At 40.2% G+C, this 16,883-nt stretch overlaps 1 protein-coding gene across 6 annotated transcripts in view; it reads left to right on the forward strand.

Moving 5' to 3' along the window:
• magi1b (membrane associated guanylate kinase, WW and PDZ domain containing 1b) overlaps window positions 1–16,883 on the forward strand; it is a 402,251-nt gene that overhangs the window by 219,691 nt on the left and 165,677 nt on the right. For all 6 annotated transcript variants that reach the window (XM_048547401.2, XM_048547402.2, XM_048547403.2 and 3 more), the window contains exon 2: window positions 5,018–5,134. In XM_048547401.2, coding sequence (XP_048403358.1) covers window positions 5,018–5,134 — 117 coding nt within the window. The remainder of the gene's footprint in view (window positions 1–5,017; window positions 5,135–16,883) is intronic.

Genomic DNA, 16,883 nt, shown 5'->3' on the forward strand with positions numbered 1-16,883 from the left:
TGGGTCCGATCTATCTCCTGCACTTTGGCCCTCACCCCCGTTCTTAGTTCCCACAACAGTGGTAGGGTCCCCTTGTCCTCACCTACAGGATCCACATCCACATCCACAAGACCATGAGCTACCATTTCCAGCAAGATTCCACCACCACGCACACATTCCCTTTCCCTCTCTTGTCAGTCTTCTGCAAGGACCGTTCCTTTTGGGACATATTGGTCCACTCCTCCTTCACTCCTAAAACCTCTCCCTCAGCCCCATAGCCCTTAGCCTTGCAACTGCAGCAGGTATACCAGCTGCCCATTTACTTACTTCCTCCTCACAAGACAAGGCCTCAAACACACCTTCCAGGTGAAGCAGCAATTTAGCCCGCACTTCCCACAATCTAGCCTATTGTATTTGCTACTCACAATGACCATCCCCTCTGCATTGGGGAAACAAAGTTTAGACTGGGTTAGTATTTTGCAGATCACCTACATTTTGTCCACAAAGAAAGACCGAGTTTCCAGATGCCTGCCACTTTAACCCATCACCATGTTCCTTAAAATCTGATATGGCGATGCTGTCTGACCCGCTGTGATCTCCAGCATTTGTTGCTTTCACTAGTGCTTCTGCAATTGTTCAGACTGGAGATCGGTGCTTGTGCCTGAGTCTTTAGCACAAGGAGATTTGATTGTGATCTGTACGTCAACTGTAACTCTTTCAACTGGTGAACTTTATTGGTGATTAAGGAATCTGTCTATGTTTTTACAATGGCTGCACAAAGGAATCTTTTGCAGTTGTCATGATCTGCCAGTTGCTTGTAATTTACATTTGGCCCCTGTGTCAGATGAACTTAAGTGCCAAACCTTAGAACATTACCTGGGCAGCAGTGTAAAATCTTTCATGACAGCAGCTTCATACCCAGCTTTGTTGGCCTTTCAATGAGCACTGGAGCAGCTCTTTGTTTTTGTTTACCATGACCATGCTTCAAAAATGAGGTATGTGTCATGATATACGGCATGCAGATTCCATAGGCGACCAGATGTAAGAATAGCTCTGCTTTCAGTGTCTGACTTTAAAGTCTAATCAGATGGGCAAGTGTGTGACATGATAATACTCAAAATGTAAATTTTCCCAGTGACATGATTTACTGTTCTCTTCAATGTTGGCAGTATTTTTATACATCTGAGTTCGAGCAAGTTGGTGATTTTTTTTCATAAATTTAGAAATGACAAGTCAGCCATAGGAATGTTACTTTAGATGTAGTCATTTTCAGTGTGTTGGCCATGTTTTGGTTACAGTGAGCGCTGTGTCTGATTGAAAGAAAGGCCTGATCTGATACATGTCTGAGAACTGCTTTCCATTAGAGAGAAGAGATAACATATAAGCACATAAAACATCAGAGGCTAGCTGCTATAATTCTTCCTGACTCTGCGCCAGCAGTTCCCACTGAACAAAAATAACTTCTTATATCTCTTCTGGTTGCATGACTTGACAGATCAGCTGCAGAGCAGAAATTGATAATGTTGTGAAACATTAATGTTTTATGTTTCCCACAGTTTATCAAGTTCCACTCATTCAAGTATTTAAATTTCAAAATTAAACCATTGTTTGTTACCTAAACACTTACCGTCATAACAGAATCAGAATATCTACGTCGATTTTTTTTTTATGCATTCAAAGTAGGCTGTGAAGAATCTGTAGGTGAACTGGAATTAGGAGGATAATTTGATTGGGGTAGTGGGGTAATTCAATTCCTGATTTAATTCATACTGTCTGTCTTCATTCTCCATAATATTTGGATTGAAGTTCAGTTGGTTGGCCTGTGATACAGAAAAAAGAGCAGAGAGATCTAAAACTGAGACACTGCAGTGCTGCTGGTTATATGAGGTTGCAATTACAGTATTAGAACAGAGAAAATTACAGCACAGAAACAGGCCCTTCAGCCATCCAAGCCTACAGCAGTCCAGGTCCTCTATCTAAACCTGTTGTTTATTTTCCAAGGAACTGTATCCCTCTGCTCCCTGCCCATTCATGTATCTGTCTAGCTCCATCTTAAATGACGCTATCGTGCTCGCCTCTTCCACCTCCACGGGCAACACATTCCAGACACCCACCATCCTCTGCGTAAAGAACTTTCAACGCATATCTCCCTTAAACTTTTCCCCTGTCACCTTGAAATCGTGACCCCTCGTAATTGAGTCCCCCACTCTGGGTGAGAAAAGCTTCTTGCTATCCACCCTGTCTATACCTCTCATGATTTCATAGATCTCAATCAGGCTTCCCCCCACCCTCGACCTCCGTCTTTCTAATATAAATAATCCCAAACTACTCAACCTGCCTTCGTAGCTAGCACCCTCCATACCATCCAACATCTTGGTGAACCTCCTCTACACCCTCTCCAAAGCATCCACATCCTTTTGGTAATGTGGCGACCAGAACTGTACACAGTATTCTGAATGACATCGAACTAAAGTCCTATAAAACTGTAACATGACCTGCCAACTTTTGTACTCAATGCCCCGTCTGATGAATGAAAGCATGCGTATGCCTTCTTGACTACTGTATTTACCTGCATTGCTGCCTTTCGGGTACAATGGACCTGAACCCCCAGATCTCTCTGTGTATCAATTTTCTCCAGGGCTTTTGCATTTACCGTATAGTTCGCTCTTGAATTAGATCTTCGAAAATGCATCACCTCGCATTTGCCTAGATTGAACTCCTTCTGCCATTTCTCTGCCCAACTCTCCAATCTATTTATATTCTGCTACATCTCCGACAGTCCCCTTCGCTATGACTGGACAGACTTGATTCTGAACTTGCACATCTTTAGACATATCTGGCTCTGAAGCCATAATGCATGCATCATGCTTTGACATTTGGACTCAAATTATGATGCAACTTAGTGGACAAGTTTGCAATCTTTTAAATGACTCATAGCAAGCTCTTCCCAATCATTAATTTAAATTGCTCGCACACTTCACAGAGAGCTTCAAAGTGCCTCTGAAGTTTTTTCATTGTTTTCCCATGAATTTGGCCAGTTGAACATTTTGGAAACAGAACTTGGTAGAATAAGTTTTCAACCATCTCTTTGTTCAGACTATATGAATTTATTTTGTAGTAGTATCATTTGAATGCTTGTGGAGATGGCTTCAAGAAGGACAGTGCTATTTGTTTGATTTTCCTCCCAGATTCTTGAGAACATGATAGAGTATTCTTGATGGAATTTCTTTAATGCTGTAATGTACTGTCCAGGTCTTGTTGCAATACAGGGAAAATGTGATAGGCCTCTCTCTCCCTGGGAATTGTGTTTGAGTGTGGGGGTCTTTGTTGTCAAAACTTGCTTCCTTAGTTGGTCGGATGTTGAGCACAGCTGCTCAAATGTTGGATCTGTTTATCAATGGTAGCCTTTTGAAAAGAATTTGCTATCCAGGTGTAAGGAAGTGTCAATATATTCTGGCAATAGCAGGAAGTGTAATAGAAAGGCAGAATACAACTTTGTACATTCTGTAAGGGAGAACTAAATTAGATAGTTGTTTGGTGGTATTTTTGTCTAATTTCCTTCTCCTAATGGATTTTCCAGTGCAGTTCAAACACAGTAAACGTTCACAGTTGATGGAAACTGCAGATGCTGGAGAATCCGACATAACAAAGTGTGGAGCTGGATGAACACAACAGGCCATCAGCATTTTAGGAGCACAAAAGCTGATGTTTCGGGCCTAGACCCTTCATCAGGGTCTAGGCCCGAAATGTCAGCTTTTGTGCTCCTAAGATGCTGCTTGGCCTGCTGTGTTCATCGAGCTCCACACTTTGTTATGTCAAACTTTCATCGTTGACTTTTCATTTTACATTGTCAGGAACAACATTTTTAAAAGCAGAAATCAAAGTAATTCAACTTCATTGGAAGTTACAACATTGTTTCTGCAAATTCTGATTTTATCACACAGATGGAACAGTATTCTTGAACAGGCTTTCTTCTGGTGGCTATTAAGAAGTATCAAAATTGACATTATTCATTGACAAGTAACGTACGTTAGTCGTTCACAGATATTGTGTTTTACTGTTAGCATAATCCATAATAAGGAGTGATTAGCATTTTCTGAATGATAATTTTGTCAAAATCTTCGAGTGTCATGTAATGAGTTTCTGTATCAGCTATTAAATCAAAAACCTGCTTTTAGCAATGCTAGCAACTAGATACGGTCTATCACCTTTCCTGTCCCGTCAGACTTCTGACTGCATGGTCACTCTTCAAATTGGGCCGAATTCTTTTCATCTAGATTAGTAAGTCATTGCTTATTAGAGTCCCTGTCTGCATCATGTCTGCATCAGTCATCAAGCACCTATCTATTCTGGTCCCAGTTTTCAGCACGTAACCCATAGCCTTTTCTGCTATTTATCTAAAGTGCTCATCGAAGTGCTATGGTTCCTGCCTTCCCTTTGAGACGGTGAGTTCCAGATATCCACCACCATCCAGGTGCAAAATAACTATGCAGGAATTATGAACCCACATGTTTTGCAGATCCATCATAAACTCCCTGCTCAAGTATTCAGTGCCATGACTCATAAAGGTAAATATCTAAATGACTTCTTAACCATCTTATCTCCCTATCCTGTTCCTTTCAAGGGCCCACAAATTGTTTCATACTCTCTTGCTTTGCTAGTCCTCCCAAAATGCATTACCTCATGCTTTTGAACATTTGAAGCCCCTTTAATGTGTGCATTGTTAACATTTTAAAATGAAGTGATTTGCTATAAATTTGAATATGTTTGCTTTTTGAAATAAAGCACTTTTGAGATGATTTTGGAATATCTATCATATTTACAAGTCCCAGTCATTTTACTTAAATTTATTGTGCTAACTGAGCATCTTGATTCTTTTTGATGCTTTGATCCAAGATGACCATTCAAGTTGATAACTCAACTGTGAAATGCACATGAGGGTCCTGTGAGTAGATCAAAGAAAATGGATGTATGTGCAAATAGTATTCGGTAACAAAGAGTTATAATTTTGACTAACTATAGTTTTGTTTTATTGCAGGAAGCAAACTAAACAAGGATCTTCGGCACTATCTCAGTCAACGATTTCAGAAAGGATCGGCAGATCACGAACTACAACAGACAATACGGGATAACCTTTACCGACATGCTGTGCCTTGTATGTATGATTTTTAGGTTTGATTTTAATTTTTTACAGTTGGGGGTACCATGATCATTTTGATCCTCTTCAATATTCATGATATTCCGCTGGCATGTTTTATTTTACTTCTGCTATTTCCTTCAAATTTAAAAAATTCTGTTTTAAACTAATCTGGAAGTAAAACGACAAATGCCAGCAAAAGATCTGCTGCTGGGGGAGGAACTGGGTTTTATTGAAATGTTTCTTCTAATCAAGAGGAAATTGGAAGGAAAATGATGGACAAGCTCTTCAGAATCGTATTAATAGAGACCTGTAAGCGGATTGTCTTCTCATCTCAGTTAGAAATGTTTTTTAGTACAATGGTGCTAATCATTTCCATAATCATTCGAAATGCCTTGATCTATTCACAAGTGTGTGTATATTACTCAATATCCAATTCCAGGCTAAACCAGAAATATAGCTACAAAATCACTTCTGTCATTTATACGTAATGACTTTCTCATGGGATTCCTCAAACTTTCTAAAGGCAGAATAAGAAACAGCTAAGTAGGATGTGGCCATCTTTATTTCGCAGGCAGGAAATAAAACTAGAAATAAGTACACCAGAACAGTCGTCATAATTCCTCAAAATGGAATGGGAAAAACATAGGGAAAAAACAAGAATAGAAATGAATAAGAAATTATGCAGCCCTTTTTGGGCTGGCTGATTCTGTTTTTTTGGATTGCTTTTTAACTACAAACACAGACCTCTTAAATTTTAACTTCCAGCTCTGGACCGAAACCATAAACTGTCTTACACCTGACTGCCCATGTGTTCCTTTGTTCTGTATTTTTTCTTTCTACAAAGCCAGTGGGAAAAGTGTTCCCCCGATTTTATTCCTGTTCTGTGATTTGCCAATCTGAACGTAAATCAAATAAGCACTTCCCAGTCACCTTGCTGGTTTTTGATTGAAACAACTGTTCCCCTTAATCTTAAAATGAATAAAGGACATCTTGTTTTGGTCAATCTGAGGTGACAAAGTGGAACCTCACATAACAAGTATGGGGCGGCACGGTGGCTCAGTGGTTAGCACTATAGCCTCACAGCGCCAGGTACCCGGGTTCGATTCCAGCCTCGGGCAACTGTCTGTGTGGAGTTTGCACGTTCTCCCCATGTCAGCGTTGGTTTCCACCGGGTGCTCCGGTTTCCTCCCACAGTCCAAAGTTGTGCAGGCTAGGTGGATCGGCCATGCTAAATTGCCCGTAGTGCTCAGGGTTGTGTGGGCTATAGGGGTGTGGGTCTGGGTGGAATGCTTCAAGGGGCGGTGTGGACTTGTTGGGCCGAAGGGCCTGTTTCCACACTGTAGGGCATCTAATCTAATCCAAAATGATGGTGAATTGCTTCATCTGGCATTTAAACAAATTTTCAATCGCTTTAGCCAGTTGTTTTCAAGAATAAAAGGATAATTGAATGAAGCGCAATTTTGATATTAAGGTAAAAAGAAACAAGATTCTCTAAATATTGCAGCATTCATATATCTCCTTTAACTTGGAAATATATATATATTTTTTAAATCACAGTGACACAAGGGGAAACTGGTATCAAATAGAAGGAGATTTTAGATAGGTCCAAATGCTTGTTCCAGGAAATGGCTATAAGGCAGATCTTGGAAGCAGGGGGACATAAAAAGGCAATGGAATAATATATGGTTTAGGTTACTGAAGGCATGGCCATTTGTAGTGAGGATGTGCATGAATCTGAAGTGAAAGGAATGGAGAGTTTGGAGTGGCATTTTACTTTATTCCTTTGTGTAATACTGCAGTTCAGGGTTATAAAGACTACTTGGTCTGTCAGTACTTTTAATCCATCTATGAACTGTTCAAAAAGATACTTAAAAGTAATATTCAATGACAATATTCATTCCTTTGCTCCTGACTTTTAAGGTCTTCAAAAGTGTTTGAAATCCATGATGATATCAATTGTTAGATTTTTTTGTAAACCTTTTAAAAATCAAAATCTAAGCCATCTAGAATTTTGTCTTGTAATTGAACCATTTGACAATGACCTGATCTCTGTGTTGTTCCCAACCCTGGTTGATGATCGGGTCAGAATAAATATTCCAGATCTACTGTGGTTGATCAAAGCACTATTATTATCTTTTAAATAGTTGCCACTTTAGGAAAGAAAAAATTTCCTGCTGAAACACTTATATTTTACCTTATAATCAAACTGTATATTAGATAATTGTCGAATGTCAAATTTCATCAGTTGAGTTGTATGCATTCTGTGCAGATTTAAAAAGCAACTTAATTTCTAAGAGATGTGGTGAACTAACACCACTTAAATTGTAGTTTTAGTACCACATACGCTTGATCTAGCGCGTTGTTCCTTTGATATCTGTGGCTTCATTTGCTTAGCAGTTCTAGCACTTGTGAAGGAAACTATTGAGCAATAATCTGGATTAAAAATATTCCATCATTGTCACTATCCCAGTTCAATTACAGTTGCATTTTTAAAATCCCAATTATCTAGCTTTATAATCTTGTCGCAACAATTTTGCAGCTGCTGATATGCTCAACCATACTCTGACCTCTAACTTTGATGCCCTAGTGGTCAATAAAACTTGTTTTTTTTTCTCAGCCAGTCAAGTCCCCTTACTTATGGTCCTTATTTCTCTCCTCGAGTCCAAGCGACAAAGATTTGCAAAAAGTTAGCTGACAATCTCCAACCATTCACTGCCAGATTGGGTTGAATTACATAGAGTGCTGTTGGATCTTACACTCCACTACCAAAACCATTCATGAATCCAGGATCATGTTGGAATGCAGAGATACCCTGTGGCTTAATTTTTTGACTGTAGACTACCTTTTTAAACCTCTTCTCCCTTGTCCCGTCCATCTCCAGTCGCAAGTTCAAGAAGCTCATGAAATTTGTCACTAAAATCATGTTTATCCCATTACCTCGTTCTGCCATATCCCACCTTAACCACTAACCCATCAGACCAAGTTTCCTCTAAAGCTCCCCTCTAACAGTCCTGTGCGTGAATTGTTCTCTTTACTCTTCTATCTTCTGTCATGGCCTGTTACACCTTTCCTTGTGTTCTCTGAAATCTATTTCCACTAAGCTGCTGACTATCTTTTTGCTCCACTGCTTCATGATATTATAGACAATTCTCTTCTTCCCCCTCTCTAAATCTGCTGTCTTTGCTCCCACCTCAAAAAAACCTACCCTCAACCCCACTATCTACGCAAATTGCTGCTCCATCTCTAACCACTTCTTTTTCCTCTAGGTACGTGAATGTATTGTCTCCTATCAAATCATTCTCATTTCTCCCACACTCTCTTTTTGAATCTGTCCAAACAAGTTTCTATCCGTGCTGCAGTACTGAAGGACTCTCCTTCTGAGCCTCAAATTACACCCTTATATGACTGTAACTTATATGAACTACCTCTCGTTGCCCCTTATCAGTTTGCCTATGGCCTTTTGAATCATTGACCATCCAATACCTCTGCACTGTAGATCAGAGATAGAACTCTTGCCTCGTTCCATTTGTATCTACCTAATAATACAACTTGCAATAGCTTCTGTTTCCAGTTTGTACTTTGCCTGGCATTCCCAAAGGATCTATCCTTGTTCCCTTCCTATTTCTGATTTACATGCTGTCCATTGTTGATGTTATCTGAACACAGCTTTAGTTTTCACTAATTTATTGACAACACCCAGTTCTCACTTAGAACCTGCATTGTTGCTTAATTATCGGTCTTCTTACCTGGCATCGAGTATGAAGCCATTGTTTTTAGTCCCACTACAAATTCCTTTCCCATGTTACTGACTCTCTCCCACTCCCCTGGAAGCTGACAGCTACTAGACTGTTCACAATCCCGTTAGCATGTTTTACCTGGAGAAAAGCTTCTGACCAGTCTTGCACTCTGATTAAGATCTCCTGATTCCACCTACAAACTATGGCTTGACTCTACCCTTGCAGCAGCTCATCTGTTGCTGAAAACCTCCATTGTGCCTTCTTGTAACTGTATGCCTGACTATTCCAAAACGCTTTCTGCCTCAACCTTACATCCACCCTGCTTAAATTTGAGGTCACCAAGCTCTGCTGCTTGTGCCCTTACTCAAACCTGTCATCCGTGTTCCCACTCACCTATACTAACTCCAGATCAAACAATGTTTTTTTGGCCAACCCCAAGCTCGTTGCTCTCAGCAGTAGGAGATTGAGTGTTTAGTGTCCAGTTTGGACAACAAACAGAAGCAAAGATAACAACTTACAGGAAAACATGCAGATGATGCGAGTTACCATTGATAAGAAGCTAAACTGGAATAGACACACAAACACTATAACTGTAAGTCCTTAAGTTAAAGACTGGGAGTTCTGCAGAAAGTAAGTCTCCTCTTGACTCCTTAAAGTCTGTCCATCGTCAATAAGGCACAAACAGAGAATGTAATGGAACCATCTCCACTTGCCTGGGTGAGTGTAGCTCCCAACATCATCCAAGAATCTCTGCACCATCCAGGACAAAGCAGCCTATTTGCTTGACCTGCCATCCATCACCAACATACCGTGGCAGCATCATGCACCATTTGCAAGATTTGTTGCAAGAAGTTACCAGGGTTTCTTCTCTTGTGCTACTGTGTTAAAGCTGGGTATAGTAATATACCAGGACAAGGACAACACCGTATGATCAAGAGCTGCAGGGAGTCCAGGCAGCAACCACGTAGATTAAGGGTGTATACATGAGTCGCTGTTTAACTGCAAGTTATCAGTTTGTTGGTGAAGTGAAGATTCGCTGTGATTTTCATGTAAATTGAACTTACAGTATTTATGAAATGAGAGTGGGAGTAGTTAAGAAAAACAGTACAAGAATGACATATTTAACAGCCCCTGCCAAGCCCACAACCTCTACCACTTAAAGGGCAAAGGCAACAGTTACTTACGAACACTACCACTTCTTTCGTTACCATCATGCCACACACTATCCTGACTCAATGGTATTGCTATTCTTGCCCTCATGCAGGATCATAATTCTGGAAGTGCCTCCCTAAAAGCAGTGTGCATGTATTTGCACCATGTGGACTTTAATAGTTCAAGAAGCTGATTCACCATTAACATCTTGAGGGCGATTTTGGATTGACAATAAATGTTTCTCGAGCCAGCGATTCCCCCACATTCTGTGAAAGAATAAAAGAATTATATAAACAGAAGACCTCGGCACTCTTAGTTAAAAAAGATAGAGTGCAAGAGGAACATGGGTTTGGGCAGGAAGGGAATACATAATTGAAGCTTTTAAAATAAAGTTGATTGTATCCCTTATAAGTAGGTTCCCTAGAACAGATTCATAGGAAGAAAGTATTAATTATATGTGGAAAATCCTCTGGAACTTATGATTAAGGTTAGTTGCACCAAACTTTGGGGAAAACTGTTGAGTCACAGACTATCCGATGAAACACAGACTAGGATATGGAGACAGGGCACAAGGTTGCAAATGATTGAAAGTTAAACTGAGGCATAGTCTATCTGCTATAAAAGGTCTGTTTGTCCCGCACGTGGTTGTAAGATAGCTAAGAGGTTTGCTGCTGTCTTGGTCAATATTCCTCTCATGGCCAGAAACAAATTAACTGGTTAATTATTCACTTCCTATTTGGTTGCTGTGTATGTCTATGTTACAGCCGCATCTGTGCTGCTGAAGATAGACTGTTCTTTCATCTCTGGATGTAGACAAAATGAGTAATATCAGATTAACTAGCTGTTATACACTGTTCCTCATATTTGGACCCTCTGCATTCAATGGAATTGCACAAAAAGCCTTGCAGGCAATGCAGTACTACTTGTCCTGTGTATGAACACCAGAGACCGATTTCTATTCTACGTAGTTTTAGATTGTCCTGTGATATAGCAAGACACTATATATTTTAAAGCTTGTTTGCTCTCAGAGAAACTTGGACCTTTCAAAGGAGACAGGATCTTGTAGATATGAAAAGTACAGCACCTTCAATTTATAGATGGGTGTTGTCAAATAAAATGTTTTACAAGGAGGGATGGAGGACATTACAGATCATTACAGGAAGATTTTAATGCATTGAAGTGTTTTCACTTATAAAACGCATTCTCAGTGCACAGGTTATTGCAAGGTTCTGACGGGAAAGTGATGTGGCCTGAGACTAGTTTGAATTGTGTTGGTTTTGCTGACTCCTGTAGGAGAACTAGGGCTGAATCCTTTTCCCCTAAAGTATTGGACGAAAAGGAAAATAGTTAAAATTGAGGCTTCATCTGAGCCTTTACTCTCTGTTAATTTATAGTAGTTAATTGTTGAACCTAATGGCCTGCCTCGGTACCATGGTGGCTATATGGCCCAACAGTATTACACAAATTATAAATTTTATTTCAAAAATACCATACTACCTAATCGCTTGAAGTTTTTAATACTTCAGTTATTGATTTATATATATGAGAGTAAGAGGTACTCTGGATTAAAAAGGTTGAAATCCCCTGGATTGAATTACAGTTCCAATTTTACTGCCAGCTGTAGCTGTTGTTGATTTCTTTGTTCTGAGTATCCAAAACACCCTGTCTTAATTGAAACTGAAGCATCAGTTTAATGTATTTTTATTGCATTTGAGTAAATTGAAATTTTCTTTTATATACCAATAGTTTTATATTCAACAAGGGAATTGAAGGTGATCTTTTGGATTGAACAAAAACATGAGCAGTGCAGAAAAATAGGCCAACAATTAAATTTCAGGCCTGGCCTCAAAAACAAATAACAGTTTGTCATTTTTAATGCAAACTGCTGCTCACTGTCCAAAAGTAAACTTCAACTTTCAGCTCACAGTTCTAAACCAAAAATCAGAAAATATACAAGTATTGAAAAACCATTGAGAGTTCTAACAACTTCAAAAGTAGGAAAATGCCCCAAGTGACTAAAATATTGGTCGAAGGGGTAGAATTTAGGAAGCACTTAATGAAAGAAGGACAGAGGTGTTGAGGAAGATAAATCCATAGTGTGAGTGTAGGCAGCTGAAGGACTAAATGACAATGATTGTTAGATAGTTACAGGATATACCAGATAAACGGATCAATAAAACAGATTAATAATATTAAACATTTTTCCAATGGTGAAGAGCCTTTCTGTCACTTCAGAACTGGCCTTTGTGGTCATCCACGTAAAGCCTCATCCTGAGCATAGCACCTACCATTTTCAGAGAAGAAAGTTTAAAATATGCACCCATCGTTCATGCAAAGAGCCTGCGAAAAATGGCACCTGCTTGCAGGCATATCTGATTTGCGTTAGCCAGACGTGGAAAACACTGGATATTAGATTGTATCCGAAAGTAACATCTAAATATTGTGGGATAGGTAAGGTATCCTTTTAGATATGGTCATAGGCATCTTTGGGAGAAAGTCAAGTGCCTTTTGGCAAAAATTAGGTGCCCTTTGGGCGAGATGTTGTGCTGTCTGGGATTGTTAAATGTAAACATCGTTTGCATAACATGTCCATCACCGGATTGGAAATGTCAAATGATCCTGTCCACAGAGATAACAGAAGGAGCTGTCGCTTTCACAAGGTACAGGACCACAAGGCATAATCTCAAAGATTCCCCCACATCGTAGAGATGAGGATGAATTTCTTCTCTCAGATGGCAGTGAATCTGAGAAATTCTTTACCACAAAGGGCTGTCAAGTTCGGGTCATTACATATTTTCAAGGCCAAAATAGATATTTATTCAGTAAGAGAGTCAAGGGTTATAGGGAAAAGGCAGGAAAGTGGAGTTGAGGATTGTCAGATCAGCCATGAATGGCAGAGCAGAATTGATGGCAGAATGACCTACTTCTGCTCCCATGTCTTATGGTCTCACTCTGTACTTGGACAGCCCACGTATTGTTTCTACTGTTTCCTGGCACTGCTTCCAAGGCAATATCAGCCACTTGTTACCCGAGCTCACTTTTGAGAACACTTTGATTTGCTAAATGGGGAATGAGACCAGTTGCTTACTGCATTGAGTCACTGGATTATAAGGCAAGGAATGAGTAACAACTGGCTGTTTTTTAAAAAAAAACTCATTTAGTATGTTTTAGTTTAATTAATCTAGATAAGGAAGTATTGGAAATTGTACAAGTATGAATGTTGTATATCATACATAAATGTTGTGGGCTACTGAGTAATGCTTAACCCAGCTGCAAATGTTCAAAAAAATTACATATGTATAAAATATATGCTGATTCATCGATCAAAACAGTATGGTACTGGAGGAACACGGCAAGTCAGGTAGCATCAGAAGAGTAGGAGAGTCGACGTTTTGGGCCTAGACCCTACTCCTCTGCTGTAGCCTGACCTGTTGTGTTCCTCCAGCTCCACACTGTATCGATTCTGATTCCAGCATCTGCAGTTCTTGCTATCTCTCTCTCTATCTCTATCTCTATCTCTATCTCGATATTCTGATTCAGAGTTATTTTATTTGGCAAATTACATCCCACTGATAATGACCAGAAATCAGATAGGCATGTATCCTTATTATCTGTAAACAGTTATAAAAGGTTTTTTTAACTCTATTTCCAGCTTTATTCCACTGTTTTAATACCCATTGGAGATATTAATATCACACTGTTCTGACCACTAGTTGAACACAATGGGTGGAATCTCCTGGGCCTGCCCAGAGCTTTTAAAAGCATAGGCAGGGGAGCTTCATTGAGCACAAGGTAAAAAATTCAGTTTCTTGACAGTAGGTTAAAATGTTTGCATTATGTTTCAGAGCCTTTCAAGTCGGTCAGTTCTCCTAACCTTCACAGAATCTTGTTTTCTATGCATTAGCATGTCATGAATGTGTTTTAACAAGCCAGCCCACTGGCATTACAAACATGTGCACAGTGGCGTTAAAATGGGAAACTGGTGTGTTCATGAACTTACCTGTACTTCTAAGGCCTTCTTTAGACTGGGTAGAAGTCTTATTCCAAGCTCCAATGATTGAAATTTTCTTCTGTTAGTTGGATTATTCACAATCAAATCTCTTTTTGTACGAAAGACCAAAAAAAAAATTCCCCAAAGAACTGCAGATGCCGTAAATCATAAACAAAAATAGAACCTGCTGAGAAAACACTTCATGGCCACATTTGTGGAGAGAAAGCAAAATTAATGTTTCAGATCCGGTGACCTGCCCCTGCCCCCACTTTCTACACCTGTGTTTTTCCAGTGTAACTGTGTAAATGCTTACAGTGTAAGGTCAAATCAGCCACAAGAAGTCTTGGTCATACACAGTTTTGCTTGTTGTCACTCTTAAAGACTGACACTACACGGGGTGAAAGCTGACTGGGCCCGAGGCCACCTGAGCAAGGCAGCCATGCTGGTTGACACTAACAAATTCAGTCACGGCTGGCAAGGAGATGATAAGTGAGAGGGACCACAACAGAAAATTAGAAAGATTGTCTGCATTGGAAAGCAACGGTAGTGAATAGAGCTTGAAGGGATGTGTTTGTTGGGGTACTAGAAAGATCCTGGAATTCGCGGTGCAAATTGGATAGCAGATGGGGAGAAATTTCATCAGTAGAGGCAAGGAGGACAAGAAAGGGTGTGAGCTGGAGTGGATTTGGAATCAGGTAGTACCGTAGGATTATCTAGGGAAGCAGTGAAAGGAGTTATTGTGGGAAATTGAAATAGAAAGAGGGTCATCAAAAGAGAGAAGACCTATACAGTAATTGGAAAGAGGTGAGGATGGGTGAATTGGGCTAATTCCCAAGGAAAGGATAGAGAAGGAATGAATCAAAAGAAAAACTTAGAACTAACATATTTTTCTATATAATTCTCAGAAAATGCATGATGCAAATGAGAAGGATTCAGGATCAGTTGGCACATGTTCTTTCACAATGCAAACACATCCAACTTAGGAAATTAAAACAGAAACTGAAAAAAAGTTTTACGTGGCAGGAAGCCCTTCCCTTCAAAACAAAAGTGATGAAACACTTACAGCTCCAAACACCAATATCGCAACCATGTTGTGTTACTCATTAACCTTTGGCAAGAGGGGTGGCTTTGTTGGTGCTGAGGGGGTTATTCTGCATGTAACTGAGGGAGTCTTCACAGGATCAGTCATCTGTATGAAAGTTAAGGACAAGGGGATGATCCCTTTATACAGGCTGCAGAATCTGACATTATAGGGTTTGAATTCCAGAAGATAGTGAAATCCACAAACGTCACATTGTGAACTATCACATACGTGGAAAGCAATATAAAGATTAAAGCCAAAAATGCACATGACAACATCACTCACCGGTCATGGAGGAAGCACCGCACCAGGTAGACACGGTTGCTGGGCAGTCTTTCACCTAAAGCCTGAAAAGGCACAAAATGTAGCTTGACCATACAAAGATTTCAAATGGAAAGTAAATATCTCATTCCTTAGAATTTTTCACTAATCAGATCTTTGACATTGCATAACTAGGGACATCTGTCACTAAACGGGGCTGCAACTGGCATTGAAGGTCTCAGCGGTTTTGAACCAGTCCCATTTAAACCTCACCTGCGAGTACATGTGGCATCTCCCAATTGGTAGCCTACAAGTGTATTCATAAGTTCATTGATGCTCTTTACGGGAATGCAAAATATTTGTCCAATACACCTTCTTGAGACTCTGTGTACCTCAGAAGGTATTGCTAATGATCCCAGTCCACCATCCTCAGTTTAGTGGTCAGCAGGGGCTACAATGCTACTCATGAAACTATGAGGGCCTTTGCTAAGCAGACAGTTGGTCTCCCAAAGATGCATTTGCATCATTTAGACTGCTCAGGAGGAGCATTCCAGTACTTGCTTAACGAATAGCCATTGCCATTTCTCTCCTCAAGTGAGAAAGGAGAGGAGTTTGAAGGAGAGCTGCTGGAGCCAATCTTGAAGATGAGCCTGCAGCAGCCAGAGCAGTATTGAGACAAGATAAACAGGCCTAAGGCAACCTGATAGTGGCTAGATTTGATGCTAAATGACTTGATATTAGCATATGCACATAATCAGAACTATGAGCCCATTATGGCACAGAGGCATTCCAGCCCCGAAGGAAAACATTTGTTTATAGTTTTACGATATTAACATATATTGTTTGCGATTAATTGTGATCTAATTTGTTTCCCTTGTCACCGATAACCTGTTGTTCACTTTCCTGGCCAGAGCATCAATATGAAGATATGTAGGATTACATGGGGGCTGGACTTCTTTAACTGAAGCCATCATGTGCCAAACCTTCATTTAACATCAAAATGTTCTGGGGCTAAACTATGCTGACTGACTCCTGAAATCCAAGCATCTTGCTTAAATTCCCACTTGGCAGAAGTTATGTTTCTCAACATGGAATTAGAGCATTGTGCACTTCATACAGCTCCACATGAAGCTCATGAGAGTATCTCAGATAATTATCACTCTTCAGGTTAGTTACCACGGAAAATATGAACAGTGTGAAGCCTTCACATATTGAAGCTTATCACAGTGCCATTGTGCGAAGTGCTATATTGTGTCAACACTAATTTTGTACAGAAGCTTGTCACCCATGTACCCAAGATAATAAAATGTGAGGCTGGATGAACACAGCAGGCCAAGCAGCATCTCAGGAGCACAAAAGCTGACGTTTCGGGCCTAGACCCTTCATCAGAGAGGGGGATGGGGGGAGGGAACTGGAATAAATAGGGAGAGAGGGGGAGGCGGACCGAAGATGGAGAGTAAAGAAGATAGGTGGAGAGGGTGTAGGTGGGGAGGTAGGGAGGGGATAGGTCAGTCCAGGGAAGACGGACAGGTCAAGGAGGTG

Source organism: Stegostoma tigrinum, chromosome 11 (assembly GCF_030684315.1).
Source record: "Stegostoma tigrinum isolate sSteTig4 chromosome 11, sSteTig4.hap1, whole genome shotgun sequence".
Classification (NCBI taxonomy): domain Eukaryota; kingdom Metazoa; phylum Chordata; class Chondrichthyes; order Orectolobiformes; family Stegostomatidae; genus Stegostoma; species Stegostoma tigrinum.